This window comes from Schistocerca gregaria, chromosome 4, assembly GCF_023897955.1.
Source record: "Schistocerca gregaria isolate iqSchGreg1 chromosome 4, iqSchGreg1.2, whole genome shotgun sequence".
Classification (NCBI taxonomy): domain Eukaryota; kingdom Metazoa; phylum Arthropoda; class Insecta; order Orthoptera; family Acrididae; genus Schistocerca; species Schistocerca gregaria.
The window spans coordinates 216,493,094-216,511,741 of record NC_064923.1 but is presented as its reverse complement, the minus strand read 5'-3'; the positions used below and the strand labels follow the sequence as shown (position 1 = coordinate 216,511,741).

The 18,648-nt window shown below is 40.3% G+C and overlaps 1 protein-coding gene across 1 annotated transcript in view; it reads right to left on the bottom strand.

The window, feature by feature from the left end:
- LOC126267088 (actin-related protein 3) overlaps positions 1 to 18,648 on the bottom strand; it is a 99,795-nt gene that overhangs the window by 37,602 nt on the left and 43,545 nt on the right. Inside the window, exons 3-5 of the mRNA XM_049971956.1 lie at positions 14,841 to 14,997; positions 4,750 to 4,907; positions 3,996 to 4,313 (exon numbers count right to left, since the gene is read on the bottom strand). Coding sequence (XP_049827913.1) covers positions 3,996 to 4,313; positions 4,750 to 4,907; positions 14,841 to 14,997 — 633 coding nt within the window. The remainder of the gene's footprint in view (positions 1 to 3,995; positions 4,314 to 4,749; positions 4,908 to 14,840; positions 14,998 to 18,648) is intronic.

Here is an 18,648-nt window from a genome sequence, read left to right as displayed (position 1 = left end):
ATCTCTTGGTCTCCCTCTATGATTTTTACCCTCCACGCTGCCCTCCAATGCTAAATTTGTGATCCCCTCATGCCTCAGAACATGTCCTACCAACCGATCCCTTCTTCTAGTCAAGTTCTGCCACCAGCTCCTCTTCTCCCCAATTCTATTCAATACCTCCTCATTATGTGATCTTCAGCATTCTTCTGTAGCACCCCATTTCGAAAGCTTCTATTCTCTTCTTCGATTTATTGTCCACGTTTCACTTCCATACATGGCTACACTCCATACAAATACTTTCAGAAACGACTTCCTGACACTTAATCCTATACTCGATGTTAACAAATTTCTCTTCTTCAGAAACGCTTTCCTTGCCATTGCCAGTCGACATTTTATATCCTCTCTACTTCTACCATCATCAGTTATTTTGCTCCCCAAATAGCAAAACTCCTTTACTACTTTAAGTGTCTCATTTGCTAATGTAATTCCCTCAGCATCACCCGATTTAATTTGACTACATTCCATTATCCTCATTTTGCTTTTGTTGATGTTCATCTTATACCCTCCTTTCAAGACACTATCCATTCCGTCCAACTGCCCTTCCAAGTCCTTTAATGTCTCTGACAGAATTACAATGTCATCGGCGAACCTCAAAGTTTTTTCTTCTTCTCCAAGGAATTTAATACCTACTCTGAATTTTTCTTTTGTTTCCTTCACTGCTTGCTCAATACACAGATTTAATAACATCGGGGAGAGGCTACAACCCTGTCTCTCACCCTTCCCAACCTCTGCTTCCCTTTTATGTCACTCGACTCTTGTAACTGCCATCTGGTTTCTGTACAAATTGTAAATAGCCTTTCACTCCCTGTATTTTGCCCCTGCCATCTTTAGAATTTGAAAGAGAGTATTCCAGTCAACATTGTCGAAAGCTTTCTCTAAGTCTACAAATGCTAGAAACGTAGGTTTGTCTTTCCTTAATCTATCTTCTAAAATAAGTTGTAGGGTCAGTATTGCCTCACGTGTTCCAACATTTCTACGGAATCCAAACTGATCTTCCCAGAGGTCGGCTTCTACCAGTTTTTACATTCGTCTCTAAAGAATACGCGTTAGTATTTTGCAGCTATGACTTATTAAACTGATAGTTCGGTAATTTTCACATCTGTCAACACCTGCTTTCTTTGGGATTGGAATTATTATATTCTTCTTGAAGGCTGAGGGTATTTCACCTGTCTCATACATCTTGCTCACCAGATGGTAGTTTTGTCAGGACTGGCTCTCATAAAGCTGTCAGTAGTTCCAATGGAATGTTGTCTACTCCCGCGGCCTTGTTTCGACTCAGGTCTTTCAGTGCTCTGTCAAACTCTTCACGCAGTATCATATCTCCCATTTCATCTTCATCTACATCCTCTTCCATTTCCATAATATTGTCCTCAAGTATATCGTCCTTGTATTCTTAGAACTGGGTTTCCATCTGAGCTCTTGATACTCACACAAGTGGCTCTCTTTTGTCCAAAGGTCTCTTTAATTTTCCTGTAGGCAGTATCTATCTTACCCCTAGTGAGATAAGCCTCTACATCCTTACATTTGTCCTCAAGCCATCCCTGCTTAGCCATTTTGCACTTCCTGTCGATCTCATTTTTGAGACGTTTGTATTCTTTTTTGCCTGCTCCATTTACTGCATTTTTATATTTTCTCCTTTCATCAATTAAATTCAATATTTCATGTGTTACCCAAGGATTTCTACTAGCCCTTGTCTTCTTACCTACTCGATCCTCTGCTGCCTTCACTACTTCATCCCTCAGAGCTACCCATTCTTCTTCTACTGTGTTTCTTTCCCCCATTCCTGTCAATTGTTCCCTTATGCTCTCCCTGAAACTCTGTACAACCTCTGGTTCTTTCAGTTTATCCAGGTCCCATCTCCTTAAATTCCCATCTTTTTGCAACTTCTTCAGTTTTAATCTACAGTTCATAACCAATAGTTTGTGGTCAGTGTCCACATGTGCCCCTGGAAATGTCTTACAGTTTAAAACCTGGTTCCTAAATCTCTGTCTTACCGTTATATAATCTATCTGATACCTTCTAGTATCTCCTGGATTCTTCCATGTATACAACCTTCTTTTATGATTCTTGAACCAAGTGTCAGCTATGATAAAGTTATGCTCTGTTCAAAATTCTAGCAGACAGCTTCCTCTTTCATTTCTCTCCCCCAATCAATATTCACCCACTATGTTTCCTCTCTCCCTTTTCCTACTCTCGAATTCCAGTCACCCAGGACTATTAAATTTTCGTCTTCCTTCCCTACCTGAATAATTTCTTTTATCTCATCATACATTTCATCAATTTCTTCATCTGCAGAGCTAGTTGGCATATAAACTTGTACTGATGTAGCAGACGTGGGCTTCGTGTCTATCTTGGCCACAATAATGCATTCACTATGCTGTTTGTAGTAGCTTACCCACGCTCCTATTTTTTTATTCATTATTAAAGCTACTACTGTTTTACCCCTATTTGATTTTGTATTTATAGCCCTGTATTCACCTGACCAAAAGTCTTGTTCATCCTGCCACCGAACTTCACTAATTCCCAATATATCTAACTTTAACCTAACTGATTAATCAATCAGACTGTTGCCCCTGCAACTACTGAAAAGGCTGATGCCCCTCTTCAGGAACCACACGTTTGTCTGGCCTCTCAACAGATACCCCTCCGTTGTGGTTGCACCTATGGTATGGCCATCTGTATCACTGAGGCACGCAAGCTCCCCACCAACGGCAAGGTCCATGATTCAAGGGGGTAGGTTGTCTGCAATATTTACTTTTTTCAGTTTTAGCTCAATACAAGTGTTCAGTATGTAATTAATTAGATTTAAACAAATTTTGTATGTTAGTAAATGTAGCTCATTAACTTCTGTGCCACTGTGGAAAGAGGAAAACAATATTTCTGATTAACTCCCCCATGGTCCATATTTAAAGGCTATATGTTTTACCTCTTTCTCCCTTTACAGTTCTCAAAGAAAATGTCCATTACTCAGTGATACTGTTCATGGACAAATGATGACATTTTTATTCCACTGCCGCAGACACATCTATTATGCAATGAAAGCAGCAGTCTTAATGTTCAAGATCTCTCTTCCCTCTGTTTTTTCTAGGTTGCTTAGGCTCACTTTTCACACTGATTCATTATGCTTTCCAATGGAGTTAACTTTTTAAGAAGCAACAGATTTAATTACTACAAAATCTAATACATCTCATGACAATGGCACTGTGTGTGTGTGTGTGTGTGTGTGTGTGTGTGTGTGTGTGTGTGTCATACAAAATAGAGCAAAATGTGTTCATCCTATGATGTTGCTCAGGCTGGAATGTGGAAATGTCAAATTAGCCATGCTACGAACAGTTGACAAAGACAATAACCCTATTTCAACTAAAAATGTCTGTAATGAATTATTATACCTTAACAGAATTACAATAATTAGGAATAGTGTAATTTGTATGTTCTATACACTTGGATATCACACACAGCATGAAACTCTTGATAGAATTAATGCCTTGGCATTTTCCAAAATATGCAAGTAACAGCAACCAATTCGTCTCCCCACCATGCACATGGCAGGATTATACCTCCTTCATCAGAGATATTTACTTTTGCAGGGCACAATGACTGTATATATGAATTTTATGAGAACCCTCTGTTACTGTGTGGCATGAGGAGACAAGAAATTCTTTTAATACATGGCTCTGAAGCTTTGTGCAGAGGATGATATCCCATTTTATTATTATTGTGAGGTGTGTGTGTGTGTGTGTGTGTGTGTGTAAAAGGGTATGGACAGATGAGTTATGACAGTTAACGTACGATAGAGATACAACACTACAAAAATGAGTGGTTAGAATATAAGTAATAGAAACTGTTAAAGTTACTTTTGTATTTCAGTTGATGTTCCTGAGTGTCATGGTTATGCCTAATCGAAATGTTTGTATTTAAGAGCTTAAATAAATAACAAAAATATCAAATTCACATACCTCAGGATGAAAAAATATTTCTGGTCCGAGAAACCTCTCATAGCCCACATCCACAACAAATGGTTGTTTAGTGACAGAGTTGATGCCCTCATATTTCTTCATCCATTTTGATGAATCTGAATCATATTTAGCAAATTCTTTTGCGATATCTGGGCAAATATAACAATAACGCTCCTTTATTGCTTTTGCTGTTTCCAGAGATTGTTCAGGTGGAATTCCAATTTCACGTTCTCTCAGCAAAGACTGGATGAAATAGGTTATGTTTCTGCCTGCTATAGGAATGTGTTTTATACAGCTTCCTATTACATAACCATCTGCCTACAAAAATGAAGAATTGTAAACAAATACTGTAAGATTAATAACAAATTAATGAAAATAAAATTTCTTCAAAATGTAAACACTTTAAAATTACAATTCTACCTGCTATATTGAATTATATGTACAACAGTTTGCCAGTAAAAATCTGACTGTTTGAAACTGCCGCACTCTGACCACACAAATAAAGCACTTTTATAAAATAAAAAAAAGTTTTCAGGCTGCCTGCTGACATTGTATATTCCATAAAACATATAATACAACACACAAGTACAAATATGGTAACATCTCAGAGAAAGCTCTGTGTGTTGAGGCCTTCTTTGGACAGTTACTATCATTAGGTATGTTTCTATACAAACAATCCATCCACATAATTCTATGGAAAACAATAAAGTAAGAAACTTGAAAACAAGAAAGTAAGAAACTTTAAGGACCTTACCACAGGTATGACGTGTGTAACACCATCACCACTATCCACAACTATTCCAGTGAGTGTGCGTTCACTAACAGAACGTGATGCCCAAGAGGCTGCCAAAGCTAATACAGCTTGTACGGCAATATATAGTCCCGGGACGTTAAATGATTCAAACATTATCTCTGCAAAGAAGAATTACAAATATTCTCACATTAAAGATTATAGCATAAAAAAGTGGAAAAAAGCAGAACTGCTGCTTACAATATGAACTTTAATAACTAAAAGACATCATAATTTTTACACAGAAGTGAAAGAAAAACAAGAAAATACATTTCTGTTAACAACCCTAATCTACTGTTATCCAAATTTCCTCTCATACTGCCAAGAGCGGTGTCAAACATCCACTCAGCACATGCCACTGCACACTCGTCACTGATATCAAAAGAAGCCACAGCCGCCATCTGGAAATCCACGTGGAATTGTGCACCTTGTGACCTGACCACCAAAATGCCTGCAGTACCAGCATACCGCGTAATGTTTCCTTTGTGCCATCTGTCCATCCGTTAAGTTTTCTGGTGGAATGAGTGACCATCTCCTTAACTTTGTCTGGTGTAGGTCCACTTACTTACCGTCAGTGCCAATAACTGACTTTGAAGCGCGTCCATTTGATAATGCAGACTTTGGAGATGTTCATTTGGGATCATGTCATATTCCAGCTGTCTCACCTAATATGACATCACCACCAAAGTACTTGCCCGTTCCATCAAAGCATGAACTTTGTTTGCTACTGATAGAAGAGACTTAATATCATTTCTATCATGTAGCCATGCACGATTTTACTGGCAATGGAAGGTGTGATAGAAAAACATGGCACAGTGTCGCATTTGACATTACTTCTTCCTCAATGACATACATTAGGAGATGCCGGAATTCCGACGGTGTTCTATCTGATACATCCAATGGTAATACTTGTTGCAGGTATTAGTCCATTCATTTACACATTCGGCTAAAAGTGTCAGTCAAGTGAAGATATTGCTGTTGCAAAGGTGGCTTTAATACAGGGTGTCCCAAAAAGAATGACTCGATTTTAACTTGTAATAACATTGAGACAAAGTCACTGAAGGTAACTGAAACAGCACTAGACGTAATCAGCATGGTCTAGAGTTTCAGAAAAAAATCTGCTAGATGACACTATGAGTGCTGACCTGGAGCATGCAGCCAGTCTCGCGCAATATGGCGTCTGCGCAACAGAAGGCATATTGTGTTACTGAATTTAGTCGTACTCAATCAGTGATCGCAGTTCAGTGGGCATTTCATATTTAATTTCATGATAAACCACCATCACCAAAGAACATTTGATGGTGGTATAAACAGTTTGAAGAGACAGGATGTCTATGTAAAGACAAAAGTCCTGGCTGGCCACGTGTTCCTGAATGAACAATGGAACAAATTCAACGAGCATTTGAGCGGAGCCCCCGCAAGTCTACACATCGTGCTAGCCGAGAACTTTCATTACCACGCATGACAGTGAGGCATGCGTTACGGCCACCCATTTAGCCTTCAAACCATACCGATTACAACTGGTACAAGCTCTTTGAGATACTGACAAAGTGAAGCGAGTGGACTCCTAGGCCCCCTAACTTAACACCATGTGATTTCTTCCTGTGGGGACATGTTAAACAATGTTTATGTTCCTCCCTTACCTCGTGACATTGAAGAATTAAAAAACAGAATATCAGCTGCTGTAGTTTCAGTGACAGAAGACACCTTACGTTCAGTTTGGGATGAATTCGGCTATCAATGTCGTTCTGCAGCCAATGGAGGGCATATTTAACATTTATGATGGATTTTTATAAACTTCTGTCTTTTCTGAGTATTTTAGTATGCAATTTGTTGGTATTAAGCCCTTCTTCCTAATAAATAATTCTATTTAAAATCAGGTCATTGTTTTTGAAACACCCTGTATATTGCAGCGCTTCTAGAATTTCCGCGTAAATTCTAGAAGCCTTCTTCCATCTCGAACACACGATATTTTAAATAGTAGTGTGAGAGAGACGAATCCACACTGCATTTTTGTGTGCAGGTCTAAAAACAGTCACGAGCAAAATGTGGATGCGGCGGCCGAACGGCGGCCAACAATTACCTCTTGTACGTTCCATAGAGTTTCAGTGTTTGTGTAGTGAAGAGCCTGTGCTATTCTTTGCTGGTTTAGTGACTGTGATGATTGTTCAGGACAAATGAAGATTTGACATTAGACTTTTAAGTAATTCTTGTGTTGGACTTGCTAGAAGTAACACAGGTTCATAAATTATGTGATTGTTAAACCAACACTACTGTAAATGTATTTAATCGAGTTGAATGCGAGACTAATCGGTTGACTTGTAAACTTTTCAATATTTATGTGAGAAATGGTGAATTTTTGCTTTGTGGAAGTTGAAATATACCAAGACTAAACTAAAACTATTTTTCAAGTATCCACTTATTTCATGAGTTGAGAGAGAGAGAGAGGGGGGGGGGGGGGAGAGTCTGATAAATTCCCTTAACCAGCATTATTCTTCGGGGAAGAAGTTTTTGGAGATCGACGTGGCCGACTATCCAGAGAAGGAGACTGTCTGTGCATACCAATTAAGTCAACTGATGTGAGGAGGTGTGAAGTTTTCAAACCAGCTCCACATTGATTCTTGTCGTCCAAAGCGTTAGAATATTGTCTAAAACGATTATGACTACTCCAATATTTAAAAGCTGTCAACTGCCATGGAAAATTTTGTGTGATCACAAGTAACATCATTTCGCATGAATACTTAGCCTAATATTGCGAACCGCAGTCTACGTCTGTACTTTCACTGAAACTATGCTGGTTACAGCATGCAAATTATTTGTTATATTTGTGGTCTGTCTCACTACTTTCAGGAATAACTTAATGTCAGTGCATGCTGCAATTTTAGTTTGGAGATCAATAATCTGATTTTGTAGATCATCTTGTAGCCATAAAAGCTGTCATTGTATTTGAACCCATTTGAAGTCACAATACGAGGTCACTCTTTGACTTTGTATGTTGCTTGGGGTTTCTGTGTTTCTTTGTATTCCAGGGGGACACCAACTCAATATGATTCAGCAATACACAAGTGACTAAATAAACTCATTTTATTTTATGATTGCAAAAATACAACTTGGTAACAGTAAGCAAAAAAAGAACTGTCAAAAAGAACCAAGTGAAAAGGTAACATTGGCAAAGTTACATGGGTACACCAAAGAACAATACGCACACTTTTAATCATTATCTAAAATATATGCTTCTCACTTTACAAAATCCTATTAGAGCCAAGACTACTTGTGAAAGCAGCTATGTCCTTACAACCAGTGTTCGGCTTTTAATTTGAACAAGACAACAAACCTGTTGCTGCTCATGTTGTAAAATAGCCACCATCAAACTGTGGGAAAGCTGAGGACTCATTTGCACAGCACACACTTTTTCAGCATAACATTGTCGATTGCACTGGCTGATTCACAACCAATATATTTGGATCTCCCCCTTTTCAACATTAGCTTTTCTGAATTGCAGAGGTGGTAACTGTCCTTAGACACCTTTTATAACCAAAATCCTTCTCACCTCTAATTTCCTATCCTTCAGCACTACAACGAGCAATCCAAAAGATCAGAAACTCTAACCAATTCTCATGAGAAGGAAGAAAAATGTAAAATTGTGCATGAAAATGTTTAGAAGTCTGGTAAATATTGCAAATGTACAATGCTTTTATTGTTTATCAAGCCAATGAAAAGCGAAAAGGAGGAACACACATCACATTACTTCTCATATAAAACCAGTGGGAAGAGTGTAGGTTTAGCTCAGTGTGGGAGCAGAGCAAAAATTGCATGCTAAAACAGCTCAGCAAAACATTTCACTAAGAAGATTCCAGTCATAGGTAACAAGAGGAAGCCTACAAAGAGATGCACAGCTGCAAGAAAACAGGGAAACAAAAGGAAACATTATACTGGTGCAGGACTTTTGTTTCGGATATTGTTTTCAAACTATACCACACCAAAAACGCCTTTCAAGTGATCATGTGTGTTTTAATTGTAATAAAGGTGTATTGCTAACAAATCCTGAAAATTTCAATACCTTAGTATAAATCATTTCTGTACTTTCACTACTTTTTTTATAAATAATTCCCCAACTACAGCAATTTAACTAAAATGCTGCATTCCTGTGCCGGCCTGCCATGTAAACTACTGTTAGTACCCTAGGCGCATTCACGGTAATTTACACAATGGAGGATTAATCTCTGATTTGCTCCTATTTCGTTTCTCACATCTCCCTTCTACAGCCACTGTCAATTACACCCTCACTTTCCTGCCTCAACTATACATTATGGCCATTCATCTACTATCATCCTCAAAATCAAACTAATTTTGCTTATGATACACTGGCTGACGGGCCAGCAGCTATCGACACCAAGTGGGTTTTTACCAGGTTTGAGCAGCACCGGAATGATGGTGCTCTCCCGCCATTGCGATGGAAAGACGCCGCCGCACCAGATCCAGTTGAAGATGATGAGATGTCGCTTGTAGTCAGATGAGAGATGTTTAATCATCTGGCTGTGGATGCGATCAGGCCCAGGATCTGTGTCAGGGCAATGTGCAAGGGCACTGAGGAGCTCCCACTCTGTAAATGGGGCGTTATAGGCTTCACTGCAGCATGTAGTGAATGAGAGGATGTTCCCTTCCAGCCGCTGTTTGAGTGTGCGAAAGGCTAGGGGGTAATTCTCCGACTCAGAGGCTCGAGTAAAGTGCTCAGAAAAGTGCTCGGCAATCACATTTGCATCGGTACATAACACGCCATTTATGGTAACACCAGGGACAGCCGTTGGGGCCTGGTACCAGAAAAGACGTCTGATATTTGCCCAGACTTGGGAAGGAGACGTGTGGCACCCAACAGTGGAGACATATCTCTCTCTACACTCCTCCTCCCGTTGTTTGATAATGTAGTGAACACAAGCACAGAGTCATTTAAAAGCTATGATATGCTCTAGGGAAGGGTGCTGCTTACGCCGCTGTAGAACTCGCCGACACTCCTTAATTGCTTCAGCAATTTCCGGCAACCTCCAAGGGACTGCCTTATGCCTCGGGCACCATAAAGAGCGAGAGATCGCACTTTCTGCCGCAGAAACAATTGTGCTAGTCACCTGCTCAACCATCACATTAATGTTACTGTGTGGGGGAGATTCAGTGGTGACAGCAGAGGTGAAAGTTCCCCAGTCCACCTTGTTCAAAGCCCATCTGGGCAAACGTCCATGTGCCTGACTGTGGCAGTGACAGGAAGATGGGGAAGTGGTCACTACCACACAGGTCGTCATGTGCTCTCCAGTGGATAGATGGGAAAACCTTGAGCTGCAAATTGATAAATCAATGGCTGAGTAAATACCATGAATCACACTGAAATGTGTGGCAGCCCCAGAATTTAAGACGCAGAGGTCGAATTGCGTCAGTAAAGTTTCAACATCTCTGCCTCGGCCAGTAAGCATAGTACCACCCAACAAGGGGTTATGGGCATTAAAATCTCCCAGAAGTAGGAAAGGTTTAGGGAATTGATCAATCAGTGCAGCTAGTAAATTCAGGGGCACTGCAACATCTGTAGGAAGATATACATTGCAGACAGTTATTTCCTGCATCGTCCTTATTCTGACGGCCACAGCTTCAATGGGGGTTTGAAGGGGCACACGTTCACTACAGACAGAGTTTAGGACATAAACGCAAACTACACCTGAAACTTGATTATAGACTCTACGGTTCCTGTAATATCCCTTATAACAGCAGAGGGAAGGGGTCCGCATTGCTGGGAACCAGATAGGCAGAGTAAAGCTTAACAGTTGCCATAGCTCAGACAGGGGGTGGAAAAAACCACCACAATGCCACTGGAGGGTGACATTGTGAGACTGCGAAGGCATGGAACATTCAATGAGGCAGTTTACGCCTCAAGAGTCACCTGCTACAACCGATTTATTGCCTTAGCAGTCTATACCCATTGTGTCTGAGGGTCTGGCGAGATCTAGGTCCTCAGCGGACGCCAAAATCTCCAACCCACACTCAGCCGCAGAGCTTGTAGGTAGCGGTGGTGTGGGTGCCACTGTAATTTCCTTGGTCTTAGGGGGTTTTCTTTTTAGATTTCTCTCACTGCTCCTTTGGTTTCCCTGGCTGGGAGGACCTCACTGGCTCTGCCTCTGAGACTGAGGATGAGCGTGAAGCCGTACGACCAGCTGCTTTTGGGCTTTTCAGCCATTGATAGGTGTCGTCTTTCCCACTAGAAGAAACCTTGGAAGGAAGTGACCCAAGGGACCCATTCCTAGTGAGGTAAGCCGAAGAAGACTTACGCTTCTCAGGCTTAGATGTGGGGACGGATGTCCCTGATGGTTGGGGTGGGGGGTGGGGGGGAGGGGTGGGGGGGTGGGGGAGTGTTGCTCCCAAAGTAGGCGGTGTAGGAGCAACAGGGAGGGAAATGGCCCCCCCACCATCAAGGGGGCAGGTGTAGTCTTCTTCCAGCTCTGAGAGGTGACCTGGGTTGATGGAGCTGATGGTGCCAGAACTGTTGTAGCAGCAGCGTAAGACTATGTCATACGCACAGGATGCAGGCGTTCAAATTTTCTCTTAGCCTCAGTGTAGGTCAGTCTGTCCAGGGTCTTGTACTCCACAATTTTCCTTTCTGTCTGGAGAATCCTGCAATCAGGTGAGCAAAGTGAATAGTGCTCTCCACAGCTGACACAGATGGGAGGCAGGGCCCATGGAGTATTGGGATGTGATGGGCATCCGCAATCTCGGCATGTGATGCTGGAAGTACAGCAGGAAGACATATGGCCGAACTTCCAGCATTTAAAGCATCGCATTGGGGGAGGGATATAGGGCATAAAATCACACCAGTAGACCATCGCCTTGACCTTCTTGGGCAATGTATTATCCTCAAAGGTCATGATGAAGGCACCGGTGGCATCCTGATTATTCTTCGGACCCTGGTGGACACGCCGGATGAAATGTTCACTTCACCGCTCTAAATTTGCGCGCAGCTCATCATCGGACTGCAAAAGAAGGTCTCTGTGAAATACGATACCCTGGACCATATTTAAGCTCTTATGGGGTATGATGGTTACAGAAATACCCCCAGCTTGTCACAAGCGGGTAACTCCCGTGACTCGGCAGAGGATGCTATTTTGATCAAGACTGACCCAGATCTCATTTTGGACGAGCCCTCCAGCTCCCCGAACTTGACCTCTAAATGCTCAACAAAAAACTGAGGCTTCATCGTCATGAAAGATTCCCCATCAACTCTCGAACATACAAGGTACCGGGGCGAATAAGATCTGCTGCCATCCTTAGCCTGACATTCCTCCCATGGTGTGGCCAGGGAGGGGAACGATTTGGGGTCATACTTCTGTGTGTCGAATTGAGCTCGTGATCGCTTAGAGACTGCTGGTGTTTCACCACCAGCAAGAGATGGTGGACTATGCTTCATCGCGTGTCATCTACCCTTACGCCACCTACTCTGACCACAAGTCCTCCACAAGGGGGCCACCCAGCCGCAGCAAAGGTTACCTGGCAGGATGGCCATTGCCGGGAGTCCCAATGCCGCAGCGGGATGGGCATCTACCCATTGGCATACGTGGGGCGTTAACGCTGCAGGCATCAGCAGAGCGATCCCTGTGTGGTCAGGGGACTACAACCAACAGGGTATATGGCGGCCCCACCACAACGGACTGGCTACCGTGTTGGATATCACGTGCATAGAAGTCCATGGTCATCGTCGACGCAGAAATCAGCACTGCATAGTGCATGGTGGAAAACACACCCAGGAATGTGTCCTCGCCCAAGAGATGGAGAATGGGCAGGACTGCAATGTGATGATGAGAAAGTGGGCTAAAGATCTGAATGCACGATGGACACAATGCACCTTGTAAGGCACCCTTCCCCAACTGGCTCGCTCTGTGGGAAAATTTTGAAGAATGGAGTTCAAACCATACAGGGGACCGTCACATAAAGGCAGAAATGTGTGAAACTCATTTTAGTCGCCTCGTATGATAGGCAGGAATATCTCGAGCCTATTCTAATCCCCGGACCCACAGGGCATTTGTTTTGTCAAAATCATAATTTTATATTTCTGAACATTTAGAGCAAGTTGCCAATCTCTGCACCATATTGAAATCTTATCAAGATCTGATTGAATATTTACGCAGCTTCTCTCGGATAGTATTTCATTATGATAACTGCATCATCTGTAAAAAGTCTGATTTTACTATTAATATTGTCTGCAAGGCCATTAATATACAACGTGAACAGCAAGGGTCCCAACACACTTCCCTGGGGCACACTCAAAATAAACTTCTACATCTATTGACTCTCCAGTCAAGATGACATGCTGTGCCCTATCTACCAAATAGTCCTCAATTTAGTCACAAATTTCACTTGATATGCCATATGATCATAATTTTGGCAATAAGTGTAGGTACCACTGAATAAAATGCTTTTTGGAAATCAATTGTTGCATTGATCCATGTCAGGTGAGGAACGGAAGAGTTGGGTTTTACATGATCGACGTTTTCGAAATGCATGCTGGTTGGCATTGGAGAAGTCATTCTGTTCTGTTGAGCACAGAATATGTTCTAAGATTCTATAACAAATCAATGTCAAGGATATTTGATGGTAGTTTTGTGGGTGTGGATCACTTCTCCTATCCTTTTTGTAGACAGGTGCAGCCTATTCCTTTTTCCAAGAACTGAATATGATTTATTGTTCAAGGGATCTAAGATAGATTTTAGTTAGAAGAGGGGCTAACTCAGCCACAAATTCAGAATAGAATTTGAAAGGATTCCATCGGGGTCTTGAGTTTTGTTCAATTTTAACAATTTCAGCTATTTCTCAACACCATTGACACTAACATTTATTTCACTCCTTTTTTCAGTGGCACAAGAATTAAATTGAGGCAATTCCCTTGGGTTTTCCTTTTAAAATGTGTATTTGAAAATGAAGTTCAGCACTTCAGCTTTTGCTTTGCTACCCCCAATTTCAGTTCCTGTCTCATTCACTAGGGCCTGGAGACTAACTTTGGTGCCACTAAAAGCCTTTACATATGACAAGAATTTCTTTGAATTTTGTGAAATATCATTTGACAATATTCTGCTACAGTAGTCATTGAAGGCGTCACGCATTGTTCTGTTGACAGCCAAATGTGATTCATTCAGCATCTCTCTCTGTATAGCCCTCCACTTTGATTTACGCCTATTATGCACTAATCTCTGTTTCTTATTAAGTTTCTTTATACTGACTGTACACCATGGAGGTTCCTTTCTATTATGACCTGTTCTATTAGGTAGATATCTCTCCAATGTATGGTCAACTATTCCTCTGAACTTTAGCCAGAGTTCCTCTACGTGCTCCAGACCTGTGCTGAAAGTTTCAAATTCCTCATTGAGATATGCCATTACTGTTTTTTTTTTATTTTTTTTATCTAGTTTACTGAACATATATATCTTTCTGCTTGTTTTAGTTGTCCTTTGTACTTTGGTAATCACTGTTGCCACAAGCACACCATGGTCACTGACACCAGTTTCGATGTGGACATCTAAAGAGGTCAGGTCTATTTGTTGCCATTAGGTCCAATATATATCCATCATCAGTGGGGTTCCTAACTGTCTGTTCTAGTTAGTTTTCCAACAACAAATGGAATAAGGATAGATATCTAGATATATGATGGTGTGGTGCTTCCAGTACAATAACAAGAAACTGGTCCAATGCAACAGTGACGAAGAAAGGACACAATGAGTATTAAGATTTAACAGTCCATTGACGATGTCTTTATAAATAGTGCACAAGCTCAGATTTGGTGATTTTGGGAAGAAAATTAGTCTTACAGTTTTCAAAACAACCATCATTACATGTACGTTGTGCAATTTAGGGAAACCAATGTTTGCCTACATGTGGATGGTCAGACAGGGATTTGAAATACCATCCTCCCAAATGCAAACAAGTATCTCAACAGCCATGCCACTTTGCTAAGTTTTATATGAATCTAGAAGTAATTCTGATGTTCAGGTGCAATCATTCTGTTCAGTGCATTATTCTACTTGTCATACCTGCAGTGTATTCGCGATTTTCTGGTGTGTTTAGAGGAGGTTCTGTTAATAGAAAATAATGATCTTCAGGTTCAGCACGTAGATATTTAAAGATGCACTGTTCTAAGAATCGTTCCATTAAATCCCAGTCCTCCACCAGACCATGACGAACAGGATACTGGAAAATTAAGAGATGTTATTCACTGAAAATTAACTAGCAATGTACCTGTATAATTCAACAAAATACTTACATGTAATACAATCTCACAGATAAAAAAAGTTATCTCGTAATACATAACAGCATCTTTAATGATTCCAGATACGCTACGAGGAGGAGAAAATAAGTTTTAGTACTACACCAGCATCACTTCTACAATATGGTCCAAACAATATTTAGTTCCATTAGGCTGCTTGAACTTAATCACTCATGGAATAAATAATCCCTGTGGAAATAAAGGTATATATGTGTGCCAAATAGGGTAGCCGTTATTATTCAATTTCCTTTAAGTTCAGCCCCAACTTCTTTCTCTTGTTCAAAACAATAATCATAAAAAAACTATTTATGCAAAATTTTAGCACCATCAAACAATTGCAAGGTGATCCTCAACGTCTGGGGTGTTCTGAAATTATCACCCAGAATGTCTAGTTTTCAGATATATATGTACTTTTAAATTATTTCATTTACAATCACTTGTACACATTAGTTATGGAAATTAATGCGAGTTTTCTTCAATTTCATTGATATGTGATTTTTATTCTCAATAGTATGTGATTTTATCACTGATAAGATAATATGAGAAAAACACAAAAATTTTCATGCAAACTACATTATGCAATTGGTCAAAAACATTATTAGATAAACACATTCGTGGATGACTTTTTACCACTACACTTAAAAAGCAGCATCAGCTTATTTGGGTAGATTACCACACAAACGAACTAAGGGACATCTCTCTCTTGCTGACCGTGTTTCCAGTCAAATCCTTGGAGTGAAACTACTCTTGAAACAATAAGTTCTGAACATTTTCTTCCACAATTTACAATTCGCAAAGCTTACTTCAAAGAAAACCACAACACTGGTGATTCGAAGTCTCCATTTTTTGGCAAAAAGCTTGAATTCCTGTACAAGAAATTAACAAGGTTTGGAAAATTACCCAATATCTACGAAGAATGGTTTACAGAAAAATTAGACTAGAATCGTATATGAGGGAAATGGAAAATTATGAATGATCTCTTTGGCATAGTACACAATGACGTTTTGGAACTGATGTAAAAAAGAACAACAGGGTAAGACTTTCGTAAGGCTGCAACACCAAGTGGGAAGACCAGCCATACACTGTTTGTGGAGGTCAAAAACTATAGCAGAAGGAAGAATGGTCATTGGAAGTTGCCAAGAAATGGAGCAACGATTTGCCAATTGTCAGCCTGGTGCGTCAAAAGCAGTTCAATATGAACCAGTGATAATGCTGATGAAAGTAAAAAGTTGTTATTGATCATCAATGTCCTTCAACTGCAGCAACAAGAACGGGAGCCAAGTTGTACCTGTAGTTTATTCAAAAATTTTCTGGTGTGCTTAAAGAAGGCTCTGTTAATAGGAAAGAATGACTTTCAAATTCAGCATGTAGAGGTTTAAAAATTCACCATTATAAGAATTGTTCCATTAAATCCCCGCACTCCGCCAGACCACGACGAACAGTGCACTGGAAAATTAAGATTAAGAGATCAAGTCAAGGTACACTTGTATTTTTTTACTCCTGGCCTACAAAGTCACTGACAGGCGAAAGATCATTGATAGAAATGGGGTTTACGCTTTAATGACTGCTGCAGAAATTAGAGTGAATGATACTGAAAACTTGGTAATAAATCTTGTATATTTTTAAAGCCAAATAGGAAAAAACAGAATAACAGAAATAAGGAACAAATTTAAGGTTTACTACTATCAAGAAATTAGTGTTCAATATGCAGGAAAGCTGCTCCCTACATTTGCAGATGTTTGAAAGGTAGACAAACTGGCAATAATAGTAACTTGCCAAAGCAAAGAACAATTGCTGGGACCCACTGAAATCCCAGTATCTTGACGAGAAGAACAAGGCAAGGCTGTTTACCAAACATTGCAGAAGCAACATATAACCAACAAAACATAAGCACTGTGTTGTGTTACAACAGCAAGGAACACATGCTGACAGTGCAAATGGATGAAAACTTTTTAATCCGGATCTGTTGCACCTCTCTTGCCATAATCATATTTTTAGGTCATTTTGCGGAGCTGTTTCAAATCACTTGTCTAGACATGACGCTTTTCAAAAGATTTAGTGACGTAATTGATTTTGGTCCAAAAAAACTGATTTTTCAAAAATTTGATTTTCTTGATCAGCACAATTTAATCTATGTTGTATGTGGATTTTATAATGACAGTAGCATTGGAAATGCCTTTAAATCGTTAAACTGATTAACTCTGCACTAGCGGCCACTCCCACCTTTTTCCACCATTTGAGAAACTGCTTGCTTCAGCGGAATTTTTGTCCCTGTGAAGTCTATTTTCTTTTGATATCTTTGGCTGACATCTATATCTCTGGCTGAAAACTTTCTTGCATGTGATTTATTTACTTCTTGACAATACTAACACATATTAGTAGGTGGAAGGTTGAATTCGCAAACCTTTAAGTGGAAATCAAGATTTATACATCGCGGGTGGTGGAAAAACTGTGTTTAAGAAATGGAGGTTTACCAACAAAAAGAGGAAGTAGCTCAAAATGAAGAACATAAGCTCTCAGCTTCAGCATCAAAACTTGGGACAGGACAATTGTACAGATGCATGAATGATGTTGATATGGATTCCACTGGATTCAGGCTTATTGATTTAGAGCTTCTCTGCCAGGCTATAAAACTTTCATGTTCATGTGTTAGCTGCAAAAATATGGAATGCATAATTGTTGTTGAAGAAAGAAGAGTGGGAATAGCTTGTGATTTTAAATTAATCTGTAATTTGCATGGCTACGAATTTTCATTTTCGTCCTCCAAAAAAATTGACTGGTATCTCTGAAAGCAATTTTAGGTTACAATATGCTCTGTGGTGCCTTCGACAGGGCAGGGAAGGAGGTAATTTATTGTGCGGTTTTCTGAACATGCCTCCACCTTGTGCAAGGTTTGAAAAAATAAAGAAATGTCGATGCTGTATACGATACTGCCAAAGTTTCTGAGAAGAAAGCAGTGGAGGAACTGGCTGAAATAAACCAAAAAGAAATTGATGCTGAGGTAGATATTCATAACAGTAAATCTTCTACAAATGTTACTGGCCTGTCTGTGTCTGTGGTTGGGAACTGGATGAAAAGGGGTTACACATCTCTGTATGAGGTTGCATCTGTTATTGGTATTGACTCGGGTAAAGTTTCAGATGTAGAAATTATGTCTAAATACTGCCACCAGTACGCAACAAGGAAAATGTCCAACAATGAAGACAGTGAGAAACTGTGCAAGAAAAGCACGCAGTAGCACGCTCTAAAAATTATAGTGGCTCGGAGGCTGCTGAGTATTGCCTCACAGGTGCCCATATTTCTCAGGAATCCAGACTTATGTCGCTTGAGGTTGGCTTCTTATTGCCTCACAGGTGCCCATATTTCTCAGGAATCCAAACTTATGTCGCTTGAGGTTGGCTTCTATCAATTTTTCCATTCTTCTGCAAACAATTCAGGTTAGTATTTTGCAACCACAACTTATTTCTACATTGGTGAGTTTTTTAGGACCCGCTGTATGTGGACAGCTTATGGTCTGCAATTAAATGATGTCACTGCAAGTTGGGCTGGCGAGCTATATTTTGTGATTACTTACA